The following is a 26,185-nucleotide window of genomic DNA, read 5'->3' as shown; positions in this document are numbered from 1 at the left end:
CCGGTTTGGCTCAGTGGATAGAGTGTCGGCCTGCGGACTGAAGGGTCCCGGGTTCGATTCCGGTCAAGGGCATGTACCTGGGTTGCAGGCACATCCCCAGTAGGAGATGTGCAGGAGGCAGCTGGTCGATGTTTCTCTCTCATTGATGTTTCTAACTCTCTATCTCTCTCCCTTCCTCTCTGTAAAGAATCAATAAAATATATATTTTTTAAAAAGCCTAGAAATAATCTGTGTTTATAGCAAGGTTGTAAGATACAAGGTTAATATGCAAAAGCCAATTGCTTTGCTGTATGGCAGCAATGAAAAATTGGAATGAACAAAATTAAAATTATAATACAATTTACATTAACACCAAAAGAAGTAAATCTTTATATATAAACCTAACAAAATATGTATACAATCTACATGAGGAAAACTATAAAACTCTGGTGAAAGAAATAAAAGAATTGAATAATTGAGAAATATTCCATGTTCTTGGGTAGGTAGACTCAAAATTGTTAAGACGTCATTTCTTCCCAAATTGATTTGTAGATTCAATGCAGTCACAATAAAAATCCCAGTGAATATTGGAAAACTGATATTGTGAATATCGACAAACATATCAACAAACTGACTTTAAGTTTTTATGAAAAAATAAAAGACTCAAAATAGCCAAGACAATATTAAAGGAGAAAAATAAAGTCAGAAAACTGACACTGCTGGACTTCAAGACTACAAAGCTATGGCAATCAACACAGTGTTATATTGGTAAAAGAACAGACAAATAAATAGATTGATGGGACAGAACAAATAGCCCAGAAATAGAGCCACAAAATATAGTCAATGTATCTTTGCAACCAACTTCTGGATGGCCAGGCTGGCTCACCTTGATGGCTGGCAGTTGATGCTAGCTTTTAGCTGGGAGTTCAGCTTGGGCTGTTGGCTGGTCTGCCTATATGTATCCTTTGCCGCATGGTGGTGTCAGTTAGAGTACTGACAAGGCACCAGCTTCCCCGGAGCTAGTGTTCCTAGAGGAGCAGGTGGGAGCTGCATGGCCTTTCCTGCCTTTTTGGCCTAGGAAGTCACACAGCATCACTTTCCCTGCAGTGTGTTGCCTACAAATGACTCACAAAGCCGAATGGACAGACTGCCCAGCCCAGGCCTCCTTATTCTCTCTTCTGTCCTTCTAAAATGTGTCTTCCTTTCCACTCCATCTCTGTTGGTCTAATTCCTATCTTTCAAGGTCTGCCTCAGTACCACCAGCCAAAGCCTTTCTGATCCCATCAGTCAGCTACCAGAGCCAGAACCTTTGTGGTTGACTTGAGAGAGACATCAGTTTAAATCCCAGGTCTTCTATTTAAGAGCTACACAACCTTGGGAAAGTTATTAATTCCTTTATGTGAAAAGCAAGAGCAATGTCAGGACCTACGTATCTTACAGGGTTGTTGTAAATGTTGAATGACAAAACAGTAGAGAACATTTCCTATAATACATAGGAAATAGACAATGTTAGCTATTCTTGTTACCCTACCTGCTTTCCCCAAAGCCCATAGCATTTTATTTGTACCTTGTTTGTGTCTTATCATAATTTAACCCTTGTGATAATAATTCATGGGCTTATTTTCTAGGGGCAACCTATCCCAGTATATATCTGTATTTTGAATATCAACTCAGAGCCCCTTTGATTTTTTAGGCCTCAATAAGCAGAACACATCAAGAAACTTACCATTTTATCTCTATTATTCCTTGTAACATTTTCTTTTCATGATTCTTCTTGCAGAAATTAGAAAAGAAAAATCTGAGAAGACTTCTTCAGTTCTGAAAGATAAAGGTAATAGAGTCAATGTAACATAACACTAGAAATTCATTAGCAAAAATATTTGAATGGGCCCATAGTAACATTAGTCATCATCTTTGCAGATGTGGGGGCCAAAATTCCATAGGTCACCCCTCTATATTTGAAATTTTGTATTTATTTATCTGTCCCGCAAATACTTTCCTATAGTTCACTATGACTTAAAGTGCTCTGATTATAATTTCAAAAACTAAGAAAAAAAGAGAGAGAAAGGATTTTTCTTAAAGAATAAAAAGGTTTAAAAAAAAGTTAGAAGGGAAGTAAAGAATGCAGAAGAAAGGACTTACCTTTATGCGCTCTAGTTTTCTCCTTTCTGTCCACTCATAAAATATATATTTAGTGCACAATCCTTCCAAGCACTTGCTAACCATTGGAGAAAAAAGTTTACAAAGCTAGCAATAGGGAGGAAAATTGGGGAATTGGAGTTGTAAGTTGTGCTATTTTCAAAGTCTCTCTTAGTCATGTTCTGTCTGCTTTAGTCTTGTCAGGCTCCTTATTGCTACAAAAAGGCATGATGTTCTCATTTAAATTTTGAGATTTTCTCTTCTGAATGTACTGACTTTCCTCTCTGTCCATCTAAATCTCGGGCCACTTTCTAAGAATAAGGTCCATAAAAACCATCAAGTTCTGAATTCATACACTGATGTAAAATCTTACCTATTTATCTATTTAGTTAATTGAAATCCCACTTATTTAAGCATCAAGACCTATGTTAGTCACCTTATTTTTTATGTGAACTAATCAGTATCACATTCAATAGTTATTTTTTGTAAATCTAATACACAAAAATCAGAAAACATATTCCCTAGATACTGGAATTATAAGAAAAACATAGTCTGTGTCCTTTTGATATTTATAATGACATAATTCATTAAAATTATAAGAATCATAGAGGAGAGATGCAATGTGATATAAAAGAGTGGAATCAAGATTCTAACTAAGTCCGGGGACTCGGAAAAGGCTTTCCTGAAAAAGTGATATTAAAGTCATGTGAGGAGGATGAGGAGTTAGCCAGGCAAAAAAATGGGAATTGTTTGGGAGAAGTACAGAAGCCGGGCCTCTGTTCTTTGCCAGGCACAGTGAAATCTACTTTATACATTTTGTTTCAGCAAGTTGTGCTGGATATTTCAAATTTTATAAATGTGGAAGCTGAGGCATAGATCAAGTAAGTTACTCAGTTACACTGTGAAGTGAGGGGCAAAGACAAGAATGAAAGTCAAGTCTGTTGGATTTTAAAGTCCATCTTTTAATTTTCACACAGATACTGCTTGCTCCTAAGAAGAGGGTTCTTGTACTTTTATTCTTCAAAGAACCTTTGCTTTGAATGTAGAGCTCATTACATAACTTTGAAAATCTATTTGATATAGACACATTGGCTATGCAGTATGAAAAAAAAGCCTTAGTCCTTTTGCTATTGGGGTGACCCCCTTAATCGCCACAGAGAATTTTGATTTATTTTTCTGCAGTGGTTACCTGTACTTTGTCAGAGACTCTTCATCCTTCACTCTCATTTTGTCTGACAATTAACAAAAACATTGTCCTTGATTATGTGAGAACTAAAGGTGTCATTGAAACATACTACCAGAAAAATCCATGTCTGTCTGTCTATCTATCTATCTATCTATCTATCTATCATCTATCTATCTATCTATCATTTTCAAATATAAACCTCCCCTCTTTCCACTATAGTATAAAATATATTTTCTTTCATCTGCATTTACATAACAAAAATATTTGGATCACATATAACTATTCAATATAAAAGCATCTAAAAAGAAGTTGGGGCATAAATTCAAAACTACCTTTCAGGCAACAATGATTATCAAAAATCTAAATTGCTACTTAAAGACTACACTTGTGACAAAGCCTAAACTAGTTGGAAATGGTAGTTGTAAAACTCTGTCCTGGAAAACATTTTTGAGGAATTTAAATCCACACTGACCACTTCACTAAGTAGGCTTCCATAATTTCTATTATTGCTGTTATGTTGTCAGTGAACATAGGTAATTTCTTAGTGAACACTTTTTCCCCTCAATGTTAAGTCCTCTACTATTTGCAACTTCTCTTCACAGTCACTAGAAAAGCATGTATATAAAGGTTTACTGTGTATGATTATTAATTTAGAGCTATTTAAAATGCACCTCTGTTTTAGTCAAACTGCATTAATGCCCTCAAATATATAAGCTGGATGTTATTTTAGAATAAATGTATTTCCTGTTTTCCTATATTTTCTGAACATCATTTATCATTAAAATTTTTTATTGCAGAATCACCTATCAGATTTCAGGAACTTTAAAAACCTCTGCAGTGTTTGTTTCTGAAGCAGCCTTTGAAGTCTGCTGCTGAGCTGTGGCAGAATCAGAATGCAGCGATTCCATTCACTAAAAAGCCACTTACTGCATTGGAGTCATTATATATTGGGAGTTATTTATATTTTACAGCTGAGTGGTTGCCTATGTTTGCCAGTCTCTCAGAGATTCCACTTTGTGCCCACATTGAAGCAATGCTCCAATTCTACGTAAAACCAGGATTATTACACAAAAATCATTTGGGACCGAATTTACCAGTACCTGGGATATGATAACCATGAGTAAATTAGGCATTTAAAGAAACATCATTAGGTTTGTGTCTCTTTAAAGTGATGCAGAGAAGGTCTAGGAATGATTGAGCGAAAAAAAGCAAGAGAAAGACATCTTGCTGGCTTTTGCTGCTGGTTCAGCTACTGACTTTCCTGGGTGAGGGGACGCGTGTCAGTCCTCTCAACACATCTACAAGGGCAGAGCCCTGTTTATGTGGCTGTGACCACTCAGAAACCAGACAATCCTGCTAGTCACTCCTGCTATTGGTTATGTTCCTTCTGGTATCCACCCCTATGCTATATCACCACTTGCTTCTTGCAGCTCATCTGACTTATCGGAGGATCCTAGAATCACCCATTGTCCCAGGAACTGCAACCCAAACCCCAAAAAGGCATCAAAGAGATGAATTAAATTCCTTCTTTATTAATAATACAATAGTAGCAACACTTAGGTTCCTCTGGTGTTGGGTTCATATGACAGACACTGGAACTATTGTCTTGTGACACAGGCCTTTGTGTGTTTGGATCTAATACCAGTGGATGCTCAGCAATGCTTATCTCCTGTAACATTCTGATGCTCAAGACCATGCACCTGATGATCCCCAACTTCTAATTGTCATCAATTAGATGCCTTTTTTTGGCCATTCCTACTAATCAAACAAAAACTAGGGCTAAGGATGGGCTAAGTTGTCTGAGGACGTTGAAACTGATCCCCAACAATCTATACTTCACCCTAGTTCATTACTCCCAGAATCTCTGGGGGCAGTGTAGGGAAATGGAAAACCTGAAACCATCTTTTTATTCCTTTGTGAACATTTCTCCATCACAACCTCCTTGCCCAAATTATTTGAGAGTTGCACTTTATATCACAGCACATTTAAATATGTTCCAGCCTAGCTGATGTGGCTCAGTGGATTGAGTGTCACCCCATGGACCAAAAGGTCCCTGGTTTGACTCCCCATCAGGGCACATGCCTGGGTTTCAGGCTGGATCCCCAGTGGGGGACATGCAGGAGGCCGCTGATCCATGTCTCTCTCTCATCGATGTTTCTCTATTTCTCTCTCTCTTTCTCTCTCTCTCTCTCTCTCAAATCAATAAAAATTTTAAAAAAATAATATGTTCCAGATCCTGATAATCAAGATTCATAAGACTTCCTGTAGGCTCTTAGACAAATGCAAAGAAATTATCATATTTGTAAAAGCAACACATGCAAAAATATGTTCTCCAAAACTTATTTCCTAACAAACAAGACAGATGAATTTTTAAAAGTGCTTTAAAATGACTCAAACCAATGATGTATCCATTAGATTTCCTAATACAGAAGTGCAGAATTTTTATATAACATTCTCTCCACAGTTTTTGTCAGATTTGATATCCACTCACTTGCTTGCTAATTAGAGACTGCTCAGATCTGCCTGTGGACATGCTAAATCAGGTCAAAACCCCTTGAAGTCAAAAAGGAGACTGAGAGAGAAGGAGCTACAGGAAGGTGAATGCAGGAGATGGCCCAGCCTTAGAGCAGATGCCATCTTCCTATTAGCAAATGTGGAAATAAAAGTCACTTCTATTTTCTGAGAATTTTTGCCAAGTTTAAGGTGATGGGTTTATGACCTTCAAATACCCTGTAAAAGTACAGCTGTTATTTTACCCCTTCCTTCTTTCTCCAGAAAATCTAATCTTCTTGGGGTTTCCTCTTCATAAGTCTTGTATTTTATAACTATATTCATCTCACAACAACATACAAGTCTTGTATTTTATAACTGTGTTCATCTCACAACACAATCACTCACTCATTTATATAAACACTAGAGGCCTGGTGCATGGATTCGTGCACTGGTGGGATCCCTTAGCCTGGCCTGTGCTCTCTCACAATCTGGGACCCCTCTGGGGATGTCAGACTGCTGCTTTCACCCAATCCCCGCAGGCCAGGCGAGGGACCCCACCAGTGCACGAATCCGTGCACTGAGCCTCTCGTATGCATATAAGATCTTTGGTTAATCTCTTCCCGCCTCCCCCCTCCCCACTTCCCTCTGAGATTCACCAGTCTGTTCCATGTTTCCATGCCTGTGCATTGAGCATCTGCCCCCTGGTGGTCAGTGCGCATCATAGCTACTGGTCAAATGATCAAATGGTCACCTAGACTTTTTTATATATATATAGATGCTTAATATTGAATCCTGAAGTTTCAGGGATTGCCCTCTCTCACCCCACTGGGAATCTGTCCCAACCACCACTTCTCGTTTCTCAATACATTAATTCTTTTGGTTTAGCAGTTAATGAAGCTTCTTTTTGTGTTAATCCAATCCATAGCTCTTGATTTCATCTTTGTATACTAAAATATAGGGGGCGGGGGAGGAAACAGCCTTATTTATACTTTGCACAATAAATAGCAACACAAACATTTATTTTCCATCAAAGCCATTTTTAAACATTCTACAAACAAGGATACTTAAGGCTGTAGCTTATCTACCAAGAAAATCTTGCTTTGAGGGACACAGCCCTTTCAACACAACCCCTAAATTCATTCTTGACACCATCCAAGGTCACCTGGACTCAATTAATTCGAAGTGATTGAGTGGCACATCCATTCAGGTGCTACCACCCTACTCCAGAATTCCCACCCAAAACCATAAGGTGAGAATGGAAGAAAGGGCTGATGGTATTGATTTTTTCTTCCTTTCTTTCCCACTGTATTAAAAGCTACTTTTGTCAACAAAATGGATACTGAGAGGAGGCAAAAACTGGGCTAATGTTTTTTCTATAGGTTGTTGAGGATGGATAATGTTCTTTAAAATATTGCCCACGTATATATCTGGAACCCATAATATGATCAGAATTACATTGTTTTTTAACACGGTAGAATAAATGAAGCTTTATTTACTTTAATCAAGGATCACATTTTTAAGATGTTGAAAGTTTATAGAATAAATTATCTCATATTTTGTTTTAGTTTTATTCTTGAAATTTATTTGACTTGAGTCTGATGACTAAAACACCACATTTACATGATATATGCAGGGTTTTTCATTTGATTGTTTATTTTAACAAAAAGCATAAACAAACATAGCCTGACAAAAATATACTAATTGAGTGCTAATTATAACAGATAGAGGAGATTTTGGATGCTGAAGTTATGTGTTTTTAAAAATTATAGATGAAATAACTTCTAATCCATCCAAATGCCTACACTCTGAATGAACAAATAGATTGTAACTCATTCAAAATTTTACATTTATTTTAAATAAAAATAATCAAGGAGTGGCTTGTTGTACTCTATACTATTGTATCTTTGTGTCTGTATGATTGAAACAATTTTTTAAAGAAAACATTATATTATTGCCATACAGCTCACTTTAATGATAGCTCACAAAATTCATCATATATGTGTCCTCAATTACTTTTTATCTTGGCTGAAAATAAATGCTCAATGTTTCTTTCCAGAGCCCATTAAAGGGAAGGAAGTGAAGTTGGCAGCTTCCCCAAAGGAAAAAGGTAATATTGTATAATAAAATGTGAAAACACATTGATCTGCCCACTGAATATTCAGTTACTTACAACAAAGTAATATATCATTTATTTTTAATGTTCTCAAACTATAACATTCATATGCCTGTGTATGTTTCTGAGTGAAGAACAAAAGACTTACTTCCTATCATAGAATTCTAAACTGTACTATGAAATAAAAAGGAAAGAGTAACTATGTCAGAAATATTGAAAAGCTTTTAAAAATGCATATGCTCTTCTGATTTTATCAATCTCTGGTGGGAAATCAACATTTTATAATCCCAAAGTGACTCTTATTAGGAATAGCCATGGAAACTAAGGGTTTAATATAAAAAGTAATACTTAAAATTTCTCAGTGATATCTTGCCATTCTTTAAGTTCAAATAGAGTAAAATCATAAATTTTATGGCTAGGAAAAACTTAGAGATAAACTGTAGTCCAATATTCTTATCTTATAAATACATAAAATAAATAGTAAAGAAGCTTTTAAAGTTTTATAATTTCCAGCAGCGGCAACATTAGAATTCTGATCTCCTAAATCAAGCACTGCGCTCTTGAATCTTATTGCATCCCTTGTCTTCCCATTAAACTAGTCTCTGAGTAATGTGAATCTGATACGCCATACATCAAGTTATGTCCCCTAAAACATAAGTAAATATGCTAAGTTCAATGTCACACAATTGGTTTCAAATTAATCCCAGTGCATCCTGTGGGCATAGTATCATACTCAGAACTGTCTAATTTTCCTTGTCAAAGTGAACATATTCGTGAACCAATGAAACCATAAAATGCACCAAATTGAATGTCAGAAATAGAGCCTATTTCTACATTTACTCTAAAGAGAAATCTGCATGAGTTACTGTTGCTTCACAAGCCTGGCTGGGAGCTTCCTGGACCAGATATGAAATTGGCCCTCTGTCACTGGGGGGCCTGGGAGACTGAAGAAAGGCAGACCACTCCAGGTCAGTAGGTGGCAGGTTTAGTAAGGAGGAGAACGCACTAAAAAGGCTTGTCTTGGCTGGCCACAGAACGAGTAGATTCCCCCCCACCCCCCCCACCCCCCCCCCACCCCCAGCCTGCCAGAATATTAAAAGTCCATATAGAGGCCTTAACTAGGTTCAGTCATGTACACAAGAAGCCTTAACTGGGCTCAGTCACATGCACAGCAGGCCTTTGTAAGCTTTAATCAGAAACCCAGTTCAGAATGTCTCATCACTACATCATTATTCTAAGGCTGTGTCCTTGGACAGCTTCTAGCTGGGGGTTGGCAAGTGGAGAGCACATTCCTAAGCACTGGAGAGAGGATGGGGAGCTTCCAGTTGTCCTGGGGGAGCTCAAGGGTCAAACCAGTGGTAACATCTTGATGACTTTTCCCTACACTAATGTACAGGGACTCAGTGGTAGAAATTGCAACTTATTGGCATTGTTTTATTAGACTTCTGGTAAACCTGTATAAACATGTTGGAGTTTCAAGAGATAAGAAGGAAATGAGAAAGCTGACAGGGAATCAGCCAGAGAAATGAAGGATGTATGGAGAGTCCCCTTTAGTTCATGTAGCAATGTATAAAAGCCATACCCTGAAGTCATATTTTCCTAACTTTGCAGTTAATTTTGAGTTAAACAAAAGTGCCACTTAATGAAGCACAGAGCACGACATGAATTTTTTTCTCAGCCCACATATGTGCTTGAATTTTTAAAAGCAACATGCACTCCAAACATATTAAAACATTTTTTTATTTTTTTATACTATCAACATTATTATTGATAGTATTACAGATGTCTCCTGTTTACATCTCCCATTTGCACTTTTATTTTAGAAATGTTTTCTCATATTTAAAACTTTACTTTTATAATCACCAATGATAGTTTTTTGTTTGTTTGTTGTTGTTTTTTTGGTGCTATGGGCAATTTTATATTATCCTGGTATGTGAATTAGGACGTTTTGCCGTACAAAGGGATTATTACATGTTATGTAAAATGTCCAATACGTAGAGAAATGTTGCTATATTATTCAAAGAATTAATTAATGGTGAAAACTACACATAAATTTATTTTGAACAAACTCTAAATTACTTTAATAGGATCTAATTGTTGATTGGAATGGATGTTTACATAACAATCTAAATTGGAATCATTTGATGCCATTAACTAATTTAATCACACTGTGATGTTATAATTCCTTTGCCAATCTAAGACAGAAGTATAAAATATAAGGAACAGATAGGAATATTATAAACATCCACATTTTTCATTAAAGAAGTTTAGTTAAAAAAAAATTCCCCAGAAGAAATGCATATGAGCTACATATATAAATGAAAAACAATTCAAGTTTTCATTAAAAACACTTGGTGTTCATTTTAATCTTTGATCATGAAAATATCAAACTAAGATTTCCCTCTCTCTTCTTTTATCTTTCTGTTATTGCACAAGAGATGGTAAGTCTAGTATCAGTCAGTTCATGGTCACAGATAATGGTGGTGGGGAAGGGAGCACTTTGAAAGATATATTTTTAACAGTTATGTTTTATTTCACTATTACATAATTTTTACATTATTGTACCATTATCTCCCTAATTTTTAATGAAAATTATATGTGGACAAGGGTTTGTATAAAATTTCAATTAATTGCAATAACCAGAACTATTATTTTTAATGTTGTCGTATTATTTTCTTAGAAATTGAGGCTTCAAATGATTGAATAAAAATATTTAATTAGTCTTTTTGTTTTTACAATTTAAAGTGACAGTGATCTCTTTTAGTAATGTGCCTTAAAATTTTATTAATTGAATCTCATCATTTTTCCCCCAAACAAGCAAGCCAAAGTCAGGTCTGTGATACTAAATAGGAATTATAGTACTTGGTTATTCTGACAAAAAAGTGTGATCATAATATGACTTTCACTTTCACCTGTCAGAGATACCGTCACATTAGGCTTCCTTTACTTTAAGGGGGTCAATGTCATAATATACATTAGAACAGTCACAATGCAAACAGATCATATTAGGAAATAAAAAGGTATAAAAGACATCCAAATAAAAAGCAGGAAGTAAAATTATCCCTGTTTGTAAATGACATTACCTCACATGTAAAATACCCTTAATGACTCCACACAAAAAAACTTGTTAGAATTAATAAATGAATTCAGTAAAGCTCTTTGATAAAAAATCAACATACAAAAATCAGGCATATATCCTGACTGGGAATCAAACTGTGACCTTCTGGTTTATAGGTCAATGTTCAACCACAGGGCCTCACCAGTTGAGCAAAGATAAATTAAAAAAGAAAGTAGTGGTGCTTGCCAAGTGCCAGGAGAGGGGTAAATCGAGCTGTTCAATTGATAGAAAGGTTCTATTATTCAAGATGAAGTTATAGAGATTTGTTGTACATGATTGTGCTTACAGATACAAATAATATACATCTAAACATTTTTATGAGAGTGGATCTCGTATTTTTTCATCACATTAAAAAATGATCTGGTTAATTAGTCAGTCTTTTCAATTAAAAAAACCCTTAAATTTATCCATTTTGTATGAAATTGTGGGTTCAAATATATATAGTGCATTGAATAAAAGTAGACACATATTCCAATTTATGTTCTTAAATCTGGTTATACACTAAAATCTCATATTGAGTTAAAATAAAAAATTTTAGTCAGGTCCCATGACCAAAAAAATCTCATTCAGTAATGATGTGGTAGGGAAAGAAATGGCTTTCCACAGTCTCATTTTGCAGGAAAAAATAAAACTATATATTCATGCTTTGATGCCTCATCTTTTCTCCAAATCCTTAGAATGAAAGAAAAAATATAGATGGATACGTTAAAAAGACATAGGTCGTGCAAACAAAGGGAACACACATATGTGTGTGTGTGTGTATGAAAAACAGAGCAATTAGCCGGAATGAAGCTGCATGGATGCTGGGCTTTAAGTGTTTAAGCAGCAGAGCTTATGAGGAGTTTAGTTAAGACAATAATGCACATTCCAATAAGCAGAGATTTTAAGCAAGTCTCAATGCAATTAATCACACACTGAAGTGGAGCTCCCATTCAAGAAAAGACACTAAAAAAGAGTAACTGCCGGCAATTCCCTGGGCTACAGTGAACTGGGAAACTGCATACACATGGAGAATTGGAGCAAATAGGCTCAACTGCTCATCGGGGACCTGAGAGAAGTCCCTGCTGGGTGGGTGACTTGTTCAGGAAGAGCCCCCCTTACACTGAGGAGATATCTTGAGTGACCAAAGTGAAAACTGGACTAGAGGTCGAGAGGGAGAAGGGGGTCAGGTAAAGGAACAACACAATCATAATTCAAAGAAAAGAAAGAACGAAAAGAAAAAGCAACAGCCATGGTAATACAACCCACAGATTAAAATATAACCCCAAATTCTAAATCGTATGAGAAAAATTGATGTCTGAACTTAACCAATGTCCCTACACTGCTGTAACTAGTGATTGCAAATATTCTGGTGTCCAATGGTTGACGTGAACACCATCAAGGTTTTGGTTTCTAAAACATTTCAGTTTTAATGTTATGTAGTGTTCTAATTTTCTAAACTAATATTACAGAGATTTATTTTATCTTTTATAACTGAGAATTCACATAATCAAATCCAATTAATTTGTATATATTTATTCACCATTCTGAATATTTTACATTTTCCTAATAACATTGAAAATCACATATATCATCTTTGCTTATGACATTGTCATCCTCTAAGAAATATTCAGATTTGCCACAACATTGTTTTTAAAATCTAATACTTTATCTAGAATACTTGATTTAAGAATCAACATTAGTTTCTTTTTAAATTTGTATAATTTTTCTGGAGTTTTTTGTGTGTGCCCTGTTTCTAGTTATTTGACATGATTTATTTCTGCTTTGAGGTATTTTAAGGAGAAAATATTGTGACTATCATGTTAACAATGAAAAAATTGATGCACAAAGATGAAATGATTATCCAAGGTTTCTATGCTTGATTAGATACTTAGTATCAAATTTAAAAGTACCAAAAAATAATCTTATTTTCCTTTTTTCTTTAGGACTGGAATATATTAGCAAAACTTACCCTAACATCAAAGGATTTTTTTTCATAATAATTTTATTATATTGGGTAGGAATGAAGGAAAGTTACAGATAATTTGTCGATGAAAAAGATTAGTATTCAAAAGCATACAATGTTTTTACGTGCCTTTACAAATCCATGGTTACTTATTTCCTGAAAGAATTGTTTAAGTGAAAATTATATCAGTAACAGCAGCACTTTCATTCTAAGCAGCAACTTACAGCCTAAATCTTTTTTTTGTGTCCATCATGCCAAAAGGCAAAGTTGACAGTATTAAAAAGGGGTTGTGTGTTGGTAAGAAAAGTAGTTAAGCTTGCCAGAATTTTCTCTATAATTACTAGCTTTACAAAATTAATGTACCCAAGCATTGAGGATTTTTATTTCCTTTCTCAAAAAAAATGTACAATGATAATATATGCACAACTATATGTATTTGAAATATACGGACAGTGATAAATACAAAGCCCCAATCTTCCTTCCTTTTAAGCTCTCATTTAAAAAAGACAGAGTAGCCGAAACCGGTTTGGCTCAGTGGATAGAGCGTCAGCCTGTGGACTGAAAGGTCTCAGGTTCGATTCCGGTCAAGGGCATGTACCTGGGTTGCGGGCACATCCCCAGTAGGAGATGTGCAAGAGGCAGCTGATCGATGTTTCTCTCTCATCGATGTTTCTAACTGTCTATATCTCTCTCCCTTCCTCTCTGTAAAAAATCAATAAAATATAAAAAATAAAAAAGACAGAGTAGAGTGAGAAAATGAGTCACTGGCTCCCTGGATGTTCACTTTTCTTGTCATTCCAAGCTACTTTGTGTAGCTATTCTCATATGTTTCCCTTCTTGCAGGGAATTTTTTAAAAATGTTGTTTAAAAAAAAAAAAGCCTTTCTATTGTTCCTATTCATTTAAAAAATGTAAATGTATTATTTGTCATATAAAGTCATCTATTATTTTTACATCTTTGAACCAGATATAGGATTATCTTTACTTAAACCTATGATCCTTTATTAATTTAATTGATTATTTTCACTTCAAGTTAAAGAAAATGAATGAATGCAGGGAAAGGAGTAAGAATCTGGTTAAAGAGTGCCTCTCCCTTGATAAGGGAAAAAAACAAAGAAAGTGTGCTTACTAACCTTGGCAAATGATTTTTGCACAGCTTTCTGAACCCATTGAATGGTTTAAAGGCAACTGGCTCATTACCTGAAATATGTCCAACCAGCTATCTTACCGTCTTCAAACAACATCACAGGACCTTGTTCTAACTGACAATTCTTTGTGCGACCTAGAATATGTTCAGCCTCCTCCAATTATTTCTTACTTATTTCAATGGGTGCTCTTCGCGTTGGGTGCTTCAGGGAAGGGGAGAATAATGAGACACACATAGCGATTGATAAAAGAAAGAGTAGATAGAGGCGAGTGACACTATCAGATCCATGGTGCCTTGTGTTTAGCATATGCAAAAGACAAAGGATCACGAAAATAAAATGATGGCAGAACGGGGCAGGGAAAATGTATGTATGCATTTATTCTGTGCTGCAGAGAATGCCCTCTGGCTCATTTGGTGTTTTTATTGTCCACTCAGCAGACTTTCTTTGGGAGCCTCAAACTCCTACGGGAATCTTGCCAAGCAGAATCAGGACTTAGGCATAAAGCACCCAGTCACAAATGAAGCTCTTGCATTACAAACCAAAGGCATTTTAGAACTACAGCTATAGAAGCTTATAGAGCATAATTATTTTTCCTTGTTGATCTAATGGGAATCAGAGGTGAAGAGAAAGAGACAGACGCAGACACAGAACACACATGTGGAAAGTGTTTGCTCATGAGCATATGTGTTATGGAAAAAGCACTGAGCTCAGAGCTAGCTCAGTGAGGGGACTGTGTGTGATGATTGCTTCCATTGTTAATTGCACTCTGGGTTTTTTCCTGGCCAGTGAAAGAGCCTGCCTTGGCTGGTGTGGCTCAGTAGGTCAGGTGTTGTCCTGTGCACCCAGAGGTTGCAGGTTCAATCCCTATGCAGGAGGCAGCCTCTCCCTTCCTCTTTCTCTGAAAATCAATTAAAATATTAAAAGAAAAAAAGATTGATACGTTCAGGTTATAAAGCTAGATCAGGGGTCCTCAAACTATGGCCCGCTGGCCACATGATTATATGAAATGCTGAAGGGTATTCTTTAAGAAGAGGAAGAAGGCCCTGACTGGTTTGGCTCAGTGGATAGAGCGTCGGCCTGCGGACTGAAGGGTCCCGGGTTCGATTCCGGTCAAGGGCATGTACCTTGGTTGCGGGCACATACCCAGTAGGGGGTGTGCAGGAGGCGACTCATTGATGTTTCTCTCTCATCCATGTTTCTGACTCTCTATGCCTCTCCCTTCCTATGACGCTAGAGACTCTAGTTTCCGCTTTAAAATAACCAGCTACAAACTAGTTAATTCACCTAGCTACTCTGGATATTTGTATCTGAAGTTATATTGACAGTCCCACCAATAAATATAAAAATCTGAAGATGATGTACAGCAATGTTGAATGTCTGGTGGGTAAGTTCTAATGCACTTTTCCATCTGTGTAAGGTTTTACTCTTAATGGAACAGGGATTTCACCTGGTATTTTTGTCTAAACCACCTAAACATGAAGCTTATAAATTTGATTTTCCTGGCATTTTGAAACCACAATTTAAATTGTTTTGTGTCAATAATGAGTTTAAGTGTTGGCATGATATTCTGTGGATATTTTAGCTACTAAGACTCCAAAGGTAAACAAGACAAAATCCTATTTTCCCAAATCTCCTAGGACTTGGGAAAAGAGCTGGGAAAGAGGAACGCCATGTGGCCCCCTACACTGCCTTAGACCAGGCAGACCGGATTTTTATCCAATAAGTGGATATCTATTATTTATATATCAGTACATGAATGTTCAGAAATTACTTGTGAAATTATTTAATCTAATATTAGCCACAGATACACTAGATAGTCATCATTTTTCCTATGTCATAAAGTGGAAAATTGAAATTTTGAGTTTCAAATGCCTCACATTAAAACATCTGGCTAACAAATAAAGGAAATAAAATTTGAACTGAGGGATATTTTGTTGGGTTGGTTTGTGTCTGTTTTTCTCCAACTGCAGTGCAAAAACAAACAAACAAACAAACAAAGAAACAACACACCTCCTTAATTTGGATGAGGTTGCTTAATTACATAAAAACACCATCACCCTGTCCCTTTAGTATGCATGAAAGGATCCCTCAATTTATAAATAAAGATGAGACTGATTTAGAAACTCAAGTAGGAAAAAGGGGAGCATAGAGAATGCATGAAGTTTTAAAAACACATGAACACGGTTGTAAAAGGGAAAGAATATTAAATAGTCCTCTCTGACTCAAGCACAGCATGCTGAAGTTTGGGTCGGCCTGTTGTACTTGATAACAGAGTGTTGATGACATTAATGAAGCACCCTCCCAAGGCTCATCAGCAATTTACTTTTCAGATAAAAATCAACAGCTCAGGAAAGTCAGTTCTGCATATGAAATGTCAGGGCACATGCACAGGTTGTGGGGTCGATCCCCAGTGTGGGGCAGCCGATCAATGATTCTCTCTCATCATTGATGTTACTCTCTTTCCCTCTCCCTTCCTCTCTGAAATCAATTAAAATACAGTTTAAAAGATAAATAAAATAATACAATAAAAACAAAAGAGGTATATATGCCAGGGAGTATTGAAGTGCAATAATAGCATTAATGCCACTTTCTGCAGGGTGCACATTGAAGTATTATAAGAAGTAGGGTATGAATGGCTATGAAATTCTCTATTACATAAAATTTTGCGGTTAAACTAATTACAGAGTTTTATTTTTGTAACTCCAGAAAATGAGACTCTATTCGGCTAAAACCCAAATCCCTGATACACAGTTATACTCAATAAATACCCCAACCATGAGATCAGTTTTTCTGCTATTTGAAGGGGAGAAATATTATAATGTGCCAGAACCCTTCCATTAATCAAAACAACATTTTTTGTCAAAATAGAGTTATAAGGCACAGGCAAGTTGTGAAATAAGAGGAAGGATTTAAAAACATGGAAATATAGTCAGCTATCACATTGGTTGGGATGGTGTCATGAGCATTATCTGGATAGATTATAAAAGTATGCACTTAATCTATACTGACATTAAGTTAAAATGCAGAATTTATAGATAAAAATCATTCTTAGAACGATAAAAAGTACTTCATTTTATTAATATTATATCATTATACTCAATGTAAGCCAATTTAATTTATTTATAAAATTAATAATAACAGGAATACTAATAGAAACAATTATATCAGTTTAAAATTATAAAATAAACCACCAGGTGGAGCTCCATGAATTGAGTGCATGCAGTTGAAATAGAAAATTGATTAAATTAAGAAATGTTACACTTTTTTCCTGCATAGTTTTTATTAGTTTTCTTAATTGAAATACTTAGATAACTTATGAGTCATAAGGAACAGACTCTTATTAAAGACAAGATGCCAAATTACTTGATTAGTATGAAACTTTTGGGAAACTATTTTAAAATCGATGTTCTTTTGCTTAAGTTACTTTATAATTTACTAATAATTCGTGTTCCATTCTATATTATATGGAACTATGTAATTGAAATTCAGGACAGATGAGAAAAATCTATAAAATCTACTTATTAAACTACTTAGTACTATTTTTATAGAATGCTTATTTTTTTCCTTGTTTATTTGTATGTGTGTATGTATGTTATATTTCATCCCAGAACCTGAAACTAAAAAAGATGAAAAGCCATCAAAAGCAGGTAAGGACACTTTGTAAGCTTTACAAGGTTAGGAACAAGGCTGGTTTTATAATTAGGGCTGGGTAAAGCTTTGATAAGCCTAAAACATTGAAAAAATACTGGTGTACCCTTGTATATATTTTAAATTTAATCAGCAATAAGCTACCATGTAGGCTAAAATTAAAATATATGCTATGTTTTCTGCTGGTTGATTTTGGGTAAGTTTATCAATGTGCTGATACTTTTAGCATATGCTGTTCCTTATTTATCTACTGGGGATAATGTAAATTTCAGAGGCTCTAGCCAGATCATGGCAAATGCTTAAAACTTAGGATTGATCAAACCGCTATATTCAACTATTTTTACCACAAAAACAGTAGTTTCACATTGTTTAACCTAAAAGATTCAACCATTTCTTTTCCATTAATTAAGTACGCAGATTTTTTGGAAAGGTAATAACTTGCCTATTGTTCATTCCTTTGAAAATTAGAATAATTTTTTAATGATTTTCTAAAAACAGGCTTTGTGAGGAAGTCAAAGAGATTAGCTGGGTACTCTGAAGACAGATGTTAAAAGTTAGAAGAAGAAACATCATAAAAATAAGAAAATGCAGAAAAAGAAGACTAAAAGTATTATGAAAATGTTTAATTAATTGAAATCTTTCTAGGGTTAACCCTATTCCAAATATTTTATATCTTTACTAGAGGCCCAGCACATGAAATCATGCACAGGTAGGGTCCCTAGGCCCAGCCTGCGATCATGGCCATCTTCCACCCGCTCGCCAGTCCCCAGTTCTGCCCCGCCGCCACCCACCCAGGTTCCCCTGGTTTTCCGTTTGCCATGATCAGAGCCTGCGGGCCTGGTGGAGGGACCAAGAGGTCTGCCTTCCACCCGCTCGCCAGTTCCCAGTTCTGCCCCGCCACCACCCACCCTGATTCCCCTATGATTCCTGGTTGGCCATCCAGCGATTGGAGCCTGTGGACTGGGGGGAGGGACCGAGAGGTGGTCAATGCACCTCATAGTGACAGGTCGATCAGTCGTTCCGGTCATTACACCGTTATTGTCGTTGGCCTTTTATTATATAGGATAAAGATACTTATGTGTCTATATCTATATATGTAAGAGAAAGTTATATCTCTATCTTCCTATACAGTAAAATTGATATTACATACATGTAGACATTCTTAATATTGGTCTTAAAATATTTGCATATACTCATTTCCACAAATTTCAACCTATATTTAAGTGATTCTTATTTCACCTTTCCATGTATATGTTAAATATTAACCCGGATTATTACCATCACTTCTCTTCAAGGTACTGCCAACATACCAAAGGAAATTGTTTGTGTTTTCTTATTTTTAGTAAATAAACAATTATTTTAAATGACTTTACAGCATCTAAAAGCACGCATTTTACGAAAAATAAATGGGAAAATCAGCAATTTTAAACTGTAAAATAATGCACGATAGAGATAAAATGACATATTGAGGCTTTGCATCAAAAGTTATAATTGAGCTTTAGATATATCTGCAGAAATGGGAAAACTACAGAAAAACTTGCTCCATCCTTGGCACTCTTACTGGGCTCAGTAAAAGTTTGCTGATCAGATAAAAGGTGCGTCATGTTGCTCCTTACAGCAAGCATATCATTGTGTACGCTTTATTTTACCGCTGGTAGACAATGGAAAAAGTGATACATGTGCTGTAAATTTCCTATTGTTAGTTTACATTAAATATTTATGTATATTTTGAGATTGTAATTATCTTTAACTTCCTCAGAGAAAAGTCAGCATTAATAAAATATTTTGTTACAAGATATAATCAATCAACAATTTATTGAAAACGTATATTATGCTAATATCCCTGCTATATATGTCTAGGATTGTGCTTAGTGTCACAAAATTTACAAACAAGTTATAAGGGATTGTTTCCATGCAAGAGAGTATAATCAAGGTCATAGACGTGAACTACCAAAAGACGTCTGCAAGATAATTGATTATATTAGAATTCTAGAGAGGAGCCATTCCTATAGTCTGTGGCAATCAGTGAAAACCTCAAGGAGATGAAGGATTTAAGGAATATGTAAGAGCAGCTCAGTCAGGGAGATCATTATAAAGAGTGATGGAAGCAGTGCTAGCTTTAGACTAGAAAGACATTCATTTGACTCCCCTTGCTAAATGTAGGAATGTGACTTTCCTTAAATTACTAACATTTCTGAACTTCAGGTTTCTTATTTATTGAATGAAGATCATCATATTCATCAGGTGGGGTGGTTACAAGTAATAGAGTTGATACCTGACATTTGGTTCAATTCAGTAAACGCGGAAACAATGAGGAAATGAGTTCTGTTTACTTTCAAGATTATTCATAGTCATAACTAATATTCAATGTGGGATTATTAGGAATTGATTGTTTAACAATGACAAAAACAAGCACGTCATGGAAAATGCTATTATCAATTTGTCATATCTTCTTTCAGGAATATAAATGTATGTTTTAAAAGCACCATCATACTCTCTGTACTGTGCTATTACTGCTCTAGTAATTGTCACCCTGTTTCACAGGAAAAGAATAGACATTGATCGCATTAAATTGACACAACTCCAAGGTCTCAAGCATGAGAGAATGGAGTGGGTGATCAAATGTAGAAGTTGCAAAGGGAACACCGGTGGCGTGGATGCTAACGGGGCATCCACATAGAGCTATTCTAGAGACACCTTGAAAATGAAGAACACTCCCTTGGACTACTCAGACGAGGTTTCGTATCTATGAGTTTAGAGGTTTTGGATAGAAACCAAGAACAAAACAAAAACAGGTTTTTTTGTTTTGTTTTTTAAAGAAAAAGAAACATGGAAGGGAAGAGAAGGAAATGAAAGGCAGCTTCTTGGGAAAGTTAAAGAACCGGTGAGGAGAAGGAAAGTGTGTCACCTGGAAGATCAGGAAGTACAGTGTATCAGCATCCCAAAGCAGAACACTTTGGAGAAAAAGTGGAAAAGTCAGCAGTAACAATGTCTCAGAAAGGCCAAGGGACATGGTGACCGAGAAAAAGCCATTATATTTGACAAAAACTTGTTTTTCTGTGACCTTCTGGGAAGCATTTTCAGTAGAGTGGAGGAAGTAGAAACCAGTTTATAGAAATTAACAAGAGAGTTTACTCATAATCAGCAGACACTAATTTTTTCAGGAGTTTGTTGTTAAAGGAAGGCAACATATTATATCCCAGCAAGTAGAACCAATGAGAGATGTTTGCTGCTTTCCTGGTTGTGATGGGGCAGAGTTGTCCAGGGAGAGGAGGGGCAAGGAATCCAGAGGGAGATACTAATTAGGAGAGAGCTGCCCCAAATATGAGGAGTGTTGGGATACACATTAGAGATGGAGGGAATTAGCTTAATTATGATGAAGAAAAAATTTCCCCTGAGCTTAAAAGGCATAATGAGAGGGTAGATTAAATTAAAGCTGAGTGGTGTAATAGGAGGCTCCTGCTGAGTGGTCTTTTCCCCTAAATTCTTTTCTGCAAAGGTGACCACTAGCATGTTTGTTGCCAGATTCCGGGGATGCTTTTTTTTTTTCCTCATATTATGCTGACCCTTAGGCCATATTTGACCACATTCACCATCACGTATTTCTCAAAATTAAAATCCTTTTATTTTTTTGGCAAAAACTAAATCACGTAAATCCACACTGTTAAAAATAAAACAACTAAAGATGACTATGTTTTTAAATACTGGAGCAACATTACAATACTTATTTATTTTTGACATAGCATATTAGCCACTAAATTCCTTTGTGTGTGTTTTTATATCCCCCAACCCCCAAAGAAAATGATGACAAGTAGGATATGCATTTCATTAAGTAATTGGAGAATAGCTAAGTGTTCTTTTTGGGAAGCAAATGACTTTAATTATAAGCAGTATTAAAAACAAAAATAGGCACAGTAAGTAATAAGCAATAATTTGTTTTTTTATTTATAAAAAAAATAATAATTATAAATAAACTCTTCAGAGTTCTTTACCTGCCTTTCTAACTGCCTAGTCAACATCTTCACAAGGTTAAATGCCAACACCTCACTTTGCTTAAAATTGAACTCAACATCTCTTCCCTTGTCTTTTTCTTTTGTTCCTTATCTCAAAAAATAGAATTCATGACTCACCATTCAGTTACATTGACTTAAACTTCTGAGTCATTCACAGCTTTTCCTTCTCTTTCACAACCCAGGAGCCAAGTAGGTGCCAAGTATGTGTCTCCCAAATTTGTTCTCTCCTTTTATTTTCTCTCCTGGTAAGACCCCAGTTCTAGTTCTCATTATCTCTTGCCTGAATAAATATACAAACTCATGACCTAATCAACTACCTTGCTTCTTGCAATGTTATTTTTTTCTAAATGTGTATCTATAAGGAGCAGTGGTAGGTTCACTGTCCCTAACATATTTCTTCACGTGGGTCCCATTGTCTAATCTTCTACCATTACTCCTTCCCCTTATAAACATTTTAATACGATCATCAGTTCTATGCATTTTTTGTCTATTCAGTGTCTTTCTAATAGTATTTTCCTTTTACTCTAGGTACACAACAAAAACATCTTAGCTATTTACCTTGCCTCCAATCTTGGCAACTTACTTTTTCAACTACTCTTCTTTAGTGATAAACACACACGATGAGTTCTCCTGCCGTGGTCTCTTTGCAGATCTTTTCCTCTAGCGTATCACATGGTGTCCGTATTTGTGTCTAAACTCCTATATTGTATCTCCTGCACGCCCCCTACTGGTGATCGAGCACAACTCAGATATGTGCCCTCACAGGGAATCGAACTATGACCTCCTGGTTCATAGGAACTCTCAACCCCTGAGCCACACCGGCTGGGCAACATCACAAGTTATTAATATGCTCACTAAAATCTGACAACTACCACTATAGAACTCACAGACATCTACTATAGCCCTTATCTTCAGGAAAGAAAAATATCAAGCTACTCTCTTACCACAAACTTGGTTAAGTGGACACATGTTTTTGAATGATTGCTTTCTATTGGATTTTAGGGGTATAAGGATAATGAACTTAAACTCTCAAGAAATATATTGTATATTGTATCAAGGTGGATATTATTAAGTAAATAGCTAAGGAATTAGTCAACAAAAAAGAAAAGTTGTACAGAATGTGGTTTGCAAATACAGAGGAAAGTTATATTTCTACAGGCTTTTTGGTTCAGAGAGAAAAATGCCAAGGGAAAAGTTACAGGAGTAGTCTTAGAGAATGGGTAAAGATTAGCCAGATGAAGAAAGCCCAGGTGGGGCGTCTGGAGAGAGAGAAAAAGAACAAGTCCCAGCTGGAGGGGGAAACCAGGAGGAGCACGGGGAGCGACAAGGATTTCACCGTCACTGCAGCATAAGGTGTGAGCGTGAGCGGAGGATTGGAGTAGGTGAGGCTGGAGGGCAACAGCAACAGAAACCCATGGCTTCCTGAGTAAGGGTTGTGTCCTTTTCCTAAAGGAAATTGGAAACAATTGAAAGTTGTTAAGCAAAATGAAATAACAGCTTCCATTAGAATTATACATTGTTCATTTTGGCTAATCGCCGAGATTGAAAATGGAAAGGATGCTAATAGCTTCAGGAAATCAGTTTTCTGAAGGATGAGACTATTGCACTGAAACTCTAGTTAAGAGAAGCTCTTTATAGAACATTATTAGGAAGAAAAGAAAGAGAGCTGTTAAAGAAGTATTTAAGGAGCAAAATTGCCATAATTTTGGGGGAGGATGATAAAAATTCAGATAACTCTCAGGTTTCTTTCTTGGAATAGTAAGTATGTGGATAGTAGTGTCATATATTAGGATTTGAATTTCAAAAAAGGTGGCATTTAGAAAAAGAAACGTATATCTATTATGTAAATTTTTATATATTGTATACATATTTTTGTTGAGCAGTTATATGCTGAGTACAAAACACATTGGTGAACAGTAAAGTTCCAGCCCTCTTAGAGTTTATAATCTAGTTAGGGTGGGATGGGGGAAAGATATTCGGGATTAGAAGTACCTGTAGGTTATGCATTTAGGTATGTTTATCAGGCACCCGGAGAGAAAACATAATAGCAGATTTGGAAGTTCCCAGCGAAGGTGTGCTGGCTTAAACATGAGAGCTATTGACATCTGCCAAGGGGAGTGTGACGAAGGAGAAAGCCAAGACCTGAGGAAGCAAACCAAGAACACTAATGCTGAAGGAGTGGATAGAGGAGAAGAAGACCCTGAAGGAATTGAAAAGCAAGCAGAAAAAGAACAAACAAAAACAGAAACTAAAAAAGGGGCGTGGGGTTCTTTTAGAAGTTAGAGAAACTAGGGAGAAAAGAATATCAAGGAGGAGGAAGCTGTTTAAAGTGTCAAATTTAGCATAAATTTACAGTAAGATTAAGACTGAAAAGTATTCATTGGGATGTATAATATGGAGTCATTGATGATCTTATGAGCAGTTTAATGAAGCCTAATGGTTGGAAGACCCATTTGCTTTTATGTTTACTATAGTTTGAGGTATTTGATTGCAGCTCAGGAATTGGGGCCAGAAAATAAACCTTATATACTTCATATACACTGGAGACTATTTTAAATCTTGTCTGAAAGGGAAAAGAAAATGCATTGAGTTAGGAAAACAGCTTGGCAGAGTAAAAAGAGAGGGAAATGTGTCATTCCTCAGTTCTTGGCCTCCTCATGAAACTGTAGGTCAAATTGTTGTGTCGTAAATCAGCGAGTGAGATAAAGATGCCTTAATGAGCCAATTAATTAGGAGTCGTTTATTGCTCTCGGCCCAGAGAGAGGTGTCTATTCCAAATCTCTGAGCGAACACATACAGGAAGTTTTTCATATTTATACCTTTTGAGCGTCTTTGTCTGCAGATTTTACAAAGGGCTCTGTGAGAGTTATTGTTACAGACAGTTTGTAATCTTAGATACATAAAGAACAAACATTTGGCATAAGAATATGGGAATTATTATCAGTATTAGTCCATTATGTTAGATGGCTAGCTTGCAAGGTCAAACAGTTAAGTTTTTATCTTTTTCTATTATTCAAACTAAAACAGTTATTCTACAGAATAAGAGACTATCTAAAAATGACAGAGTTTACAGAACAAGGGACTATCTAACAATAGCAGAGAATTTCAAACAGCAGTTTTTATACAAGATGGAGGTTACTATGCTTCAAAATGATTTCTAGTCTGTCAAATGGAGACATCACAGCAATTGTCTTTACAAGTTTACAGTGTTACAGTATCTCTAAGAGGCAACAAAACATGGGAAAGTGCTAAAAAATTAGGCATACACTAATTCAATTTTAAAGACATGAGAGATAAGAGATTTATGATTATAACGCCTAAATTATTTCAGTTTGTTTAATTACCACTGAGAGCAAACCATTTCCTTTCTAAAAAAGATCTCCTTGTTTGTAACTTTAGTTGACTTGAGTAATATTTCTCCAGCGGTTCATATAATACCACTTAATCTTTAACTAAATTCTTCCTTTAAAAACCATATAATCTTATATAGTTCAACTATGAATATAAATCAATAGCAGTATTATTAATATAGCTTTTATTTCTTACTGTAAAAGGGAGAAATGTCCTATGTATAAGTGTATTTCTTACACTTGTATTTTGCAAAGTGTTTTGCATAGAAGACTAGTTATATAATTGCTACATGAAAGATTTGAAGGTTACATAAGTTTGGGAAAAGCTTTTGGAGTTCATCACATATATGCACACATTTGGAAGTTTGATAGTAAAAAAAAACAGTTAAACATTTTTTTACTCAATATTTCTTAAAGTTATTCAACCATGATATATTCTTTTTTTGTAATATAATAGCAGTGTTCAGCTGAACACACAGAGAAATTGTCTTACATTTACTTATAAGATCTTGGGAAGCAGTAGAGCAAAGATAATAGAGTTTTTAAAAAGCTAGTGACATATATTTAAAAAATCTAAATGAGAATGACAGGAAACAATGTTCAATTGTGTTGCAATTAGAACAATGAAGTTATGCTAACATATAAAATAAATTTAGACGCAGGCATTGCTATCTCAAAATTTCATTTTATTCCCCCCCCCTCCCCCAGAAACAACAAAAAGATCCCTAGAAAATTCTACTATGTATTCTTAGGGGAGAAGGTGTTCATTCTTTTTCAGGATTAAAGAAAGTATTAAAATTACGCTGACATGGAAAATTGATTAATTGCTAGCAAGTGGCAATGGCGGTAAAGACTTCATAAGTATCCCTACAAACAGCCATGCATACCTATGAGGCACAGGTCAATCACCATTTCTTTGTGGAAACACAATTTCCACAAAGAAACTTAAAATAAATTGAGAAAATAACAATGATCTTCACTATGTTAGTTCAAGGACATTTGTCGAATACCTATTAATCCAAATCCTGGAAAATAAAAAATAACATTGGTGGAG

The 26,185-nt window shown here is 35.7% G+C and overlaps 1 protein-coding gene across 25 annotated transcripts in view; it reads left to right on the top strand.

Annotated features, from left to right (window-relative positions):
- Positions 1 to 26,185, top strand: part of TRDN (triadin) — a 280,670-nt gene that overhangs the window by 214,471 nt on the left and 40,014 nt on the right. For all 25 annotated transcript variants that reach the window (XR_011471806.1, XM_070417613.1, XM_070417602.1 and 22 more), the window contains 3 exons: positions 1,760 to 1,810; positions 7,854 to 7,904; positions 17,729 to 17,767. Coding sequence is in view for 24 of the 25 variants with exons in the window: in XM_070417613.1 (XP_070273714.1) it covers positions 1,760 to 1,810; positions 7,854 to 7,904; positions 17,729 to 17,767 (141 nt within the window). In the remaining variant the exon portion in view is untranslated. The remainder of the gene's footprint in view (positions 1 to 1,759; positions 1,811 to 7,853; positions 7,905 to 17,728; positions 17,768 to 26,185) is intronic.

The sequence above is a fragment of the Myotis yumanensis genome, unplaced genomic scaffold, assembly GCF_028538775.1.
Source record: "Myotis yumanensis isolate MYYU_CA2020_CCGP unplaced genomic scaffold, mMyoYum1.0.hap1 SCAF_6, whole genome shotgun sequence".
Classification (NCBI taxonomy): Eukaryota; Metazoa; Chordata; class Mammalia; order Chiroptera; family Vespertilionidae; genus Myotis; species Myotis yumanensis.
This window is presented reverse-complemented; position numbering and strand designations above follow the sequence as displayed.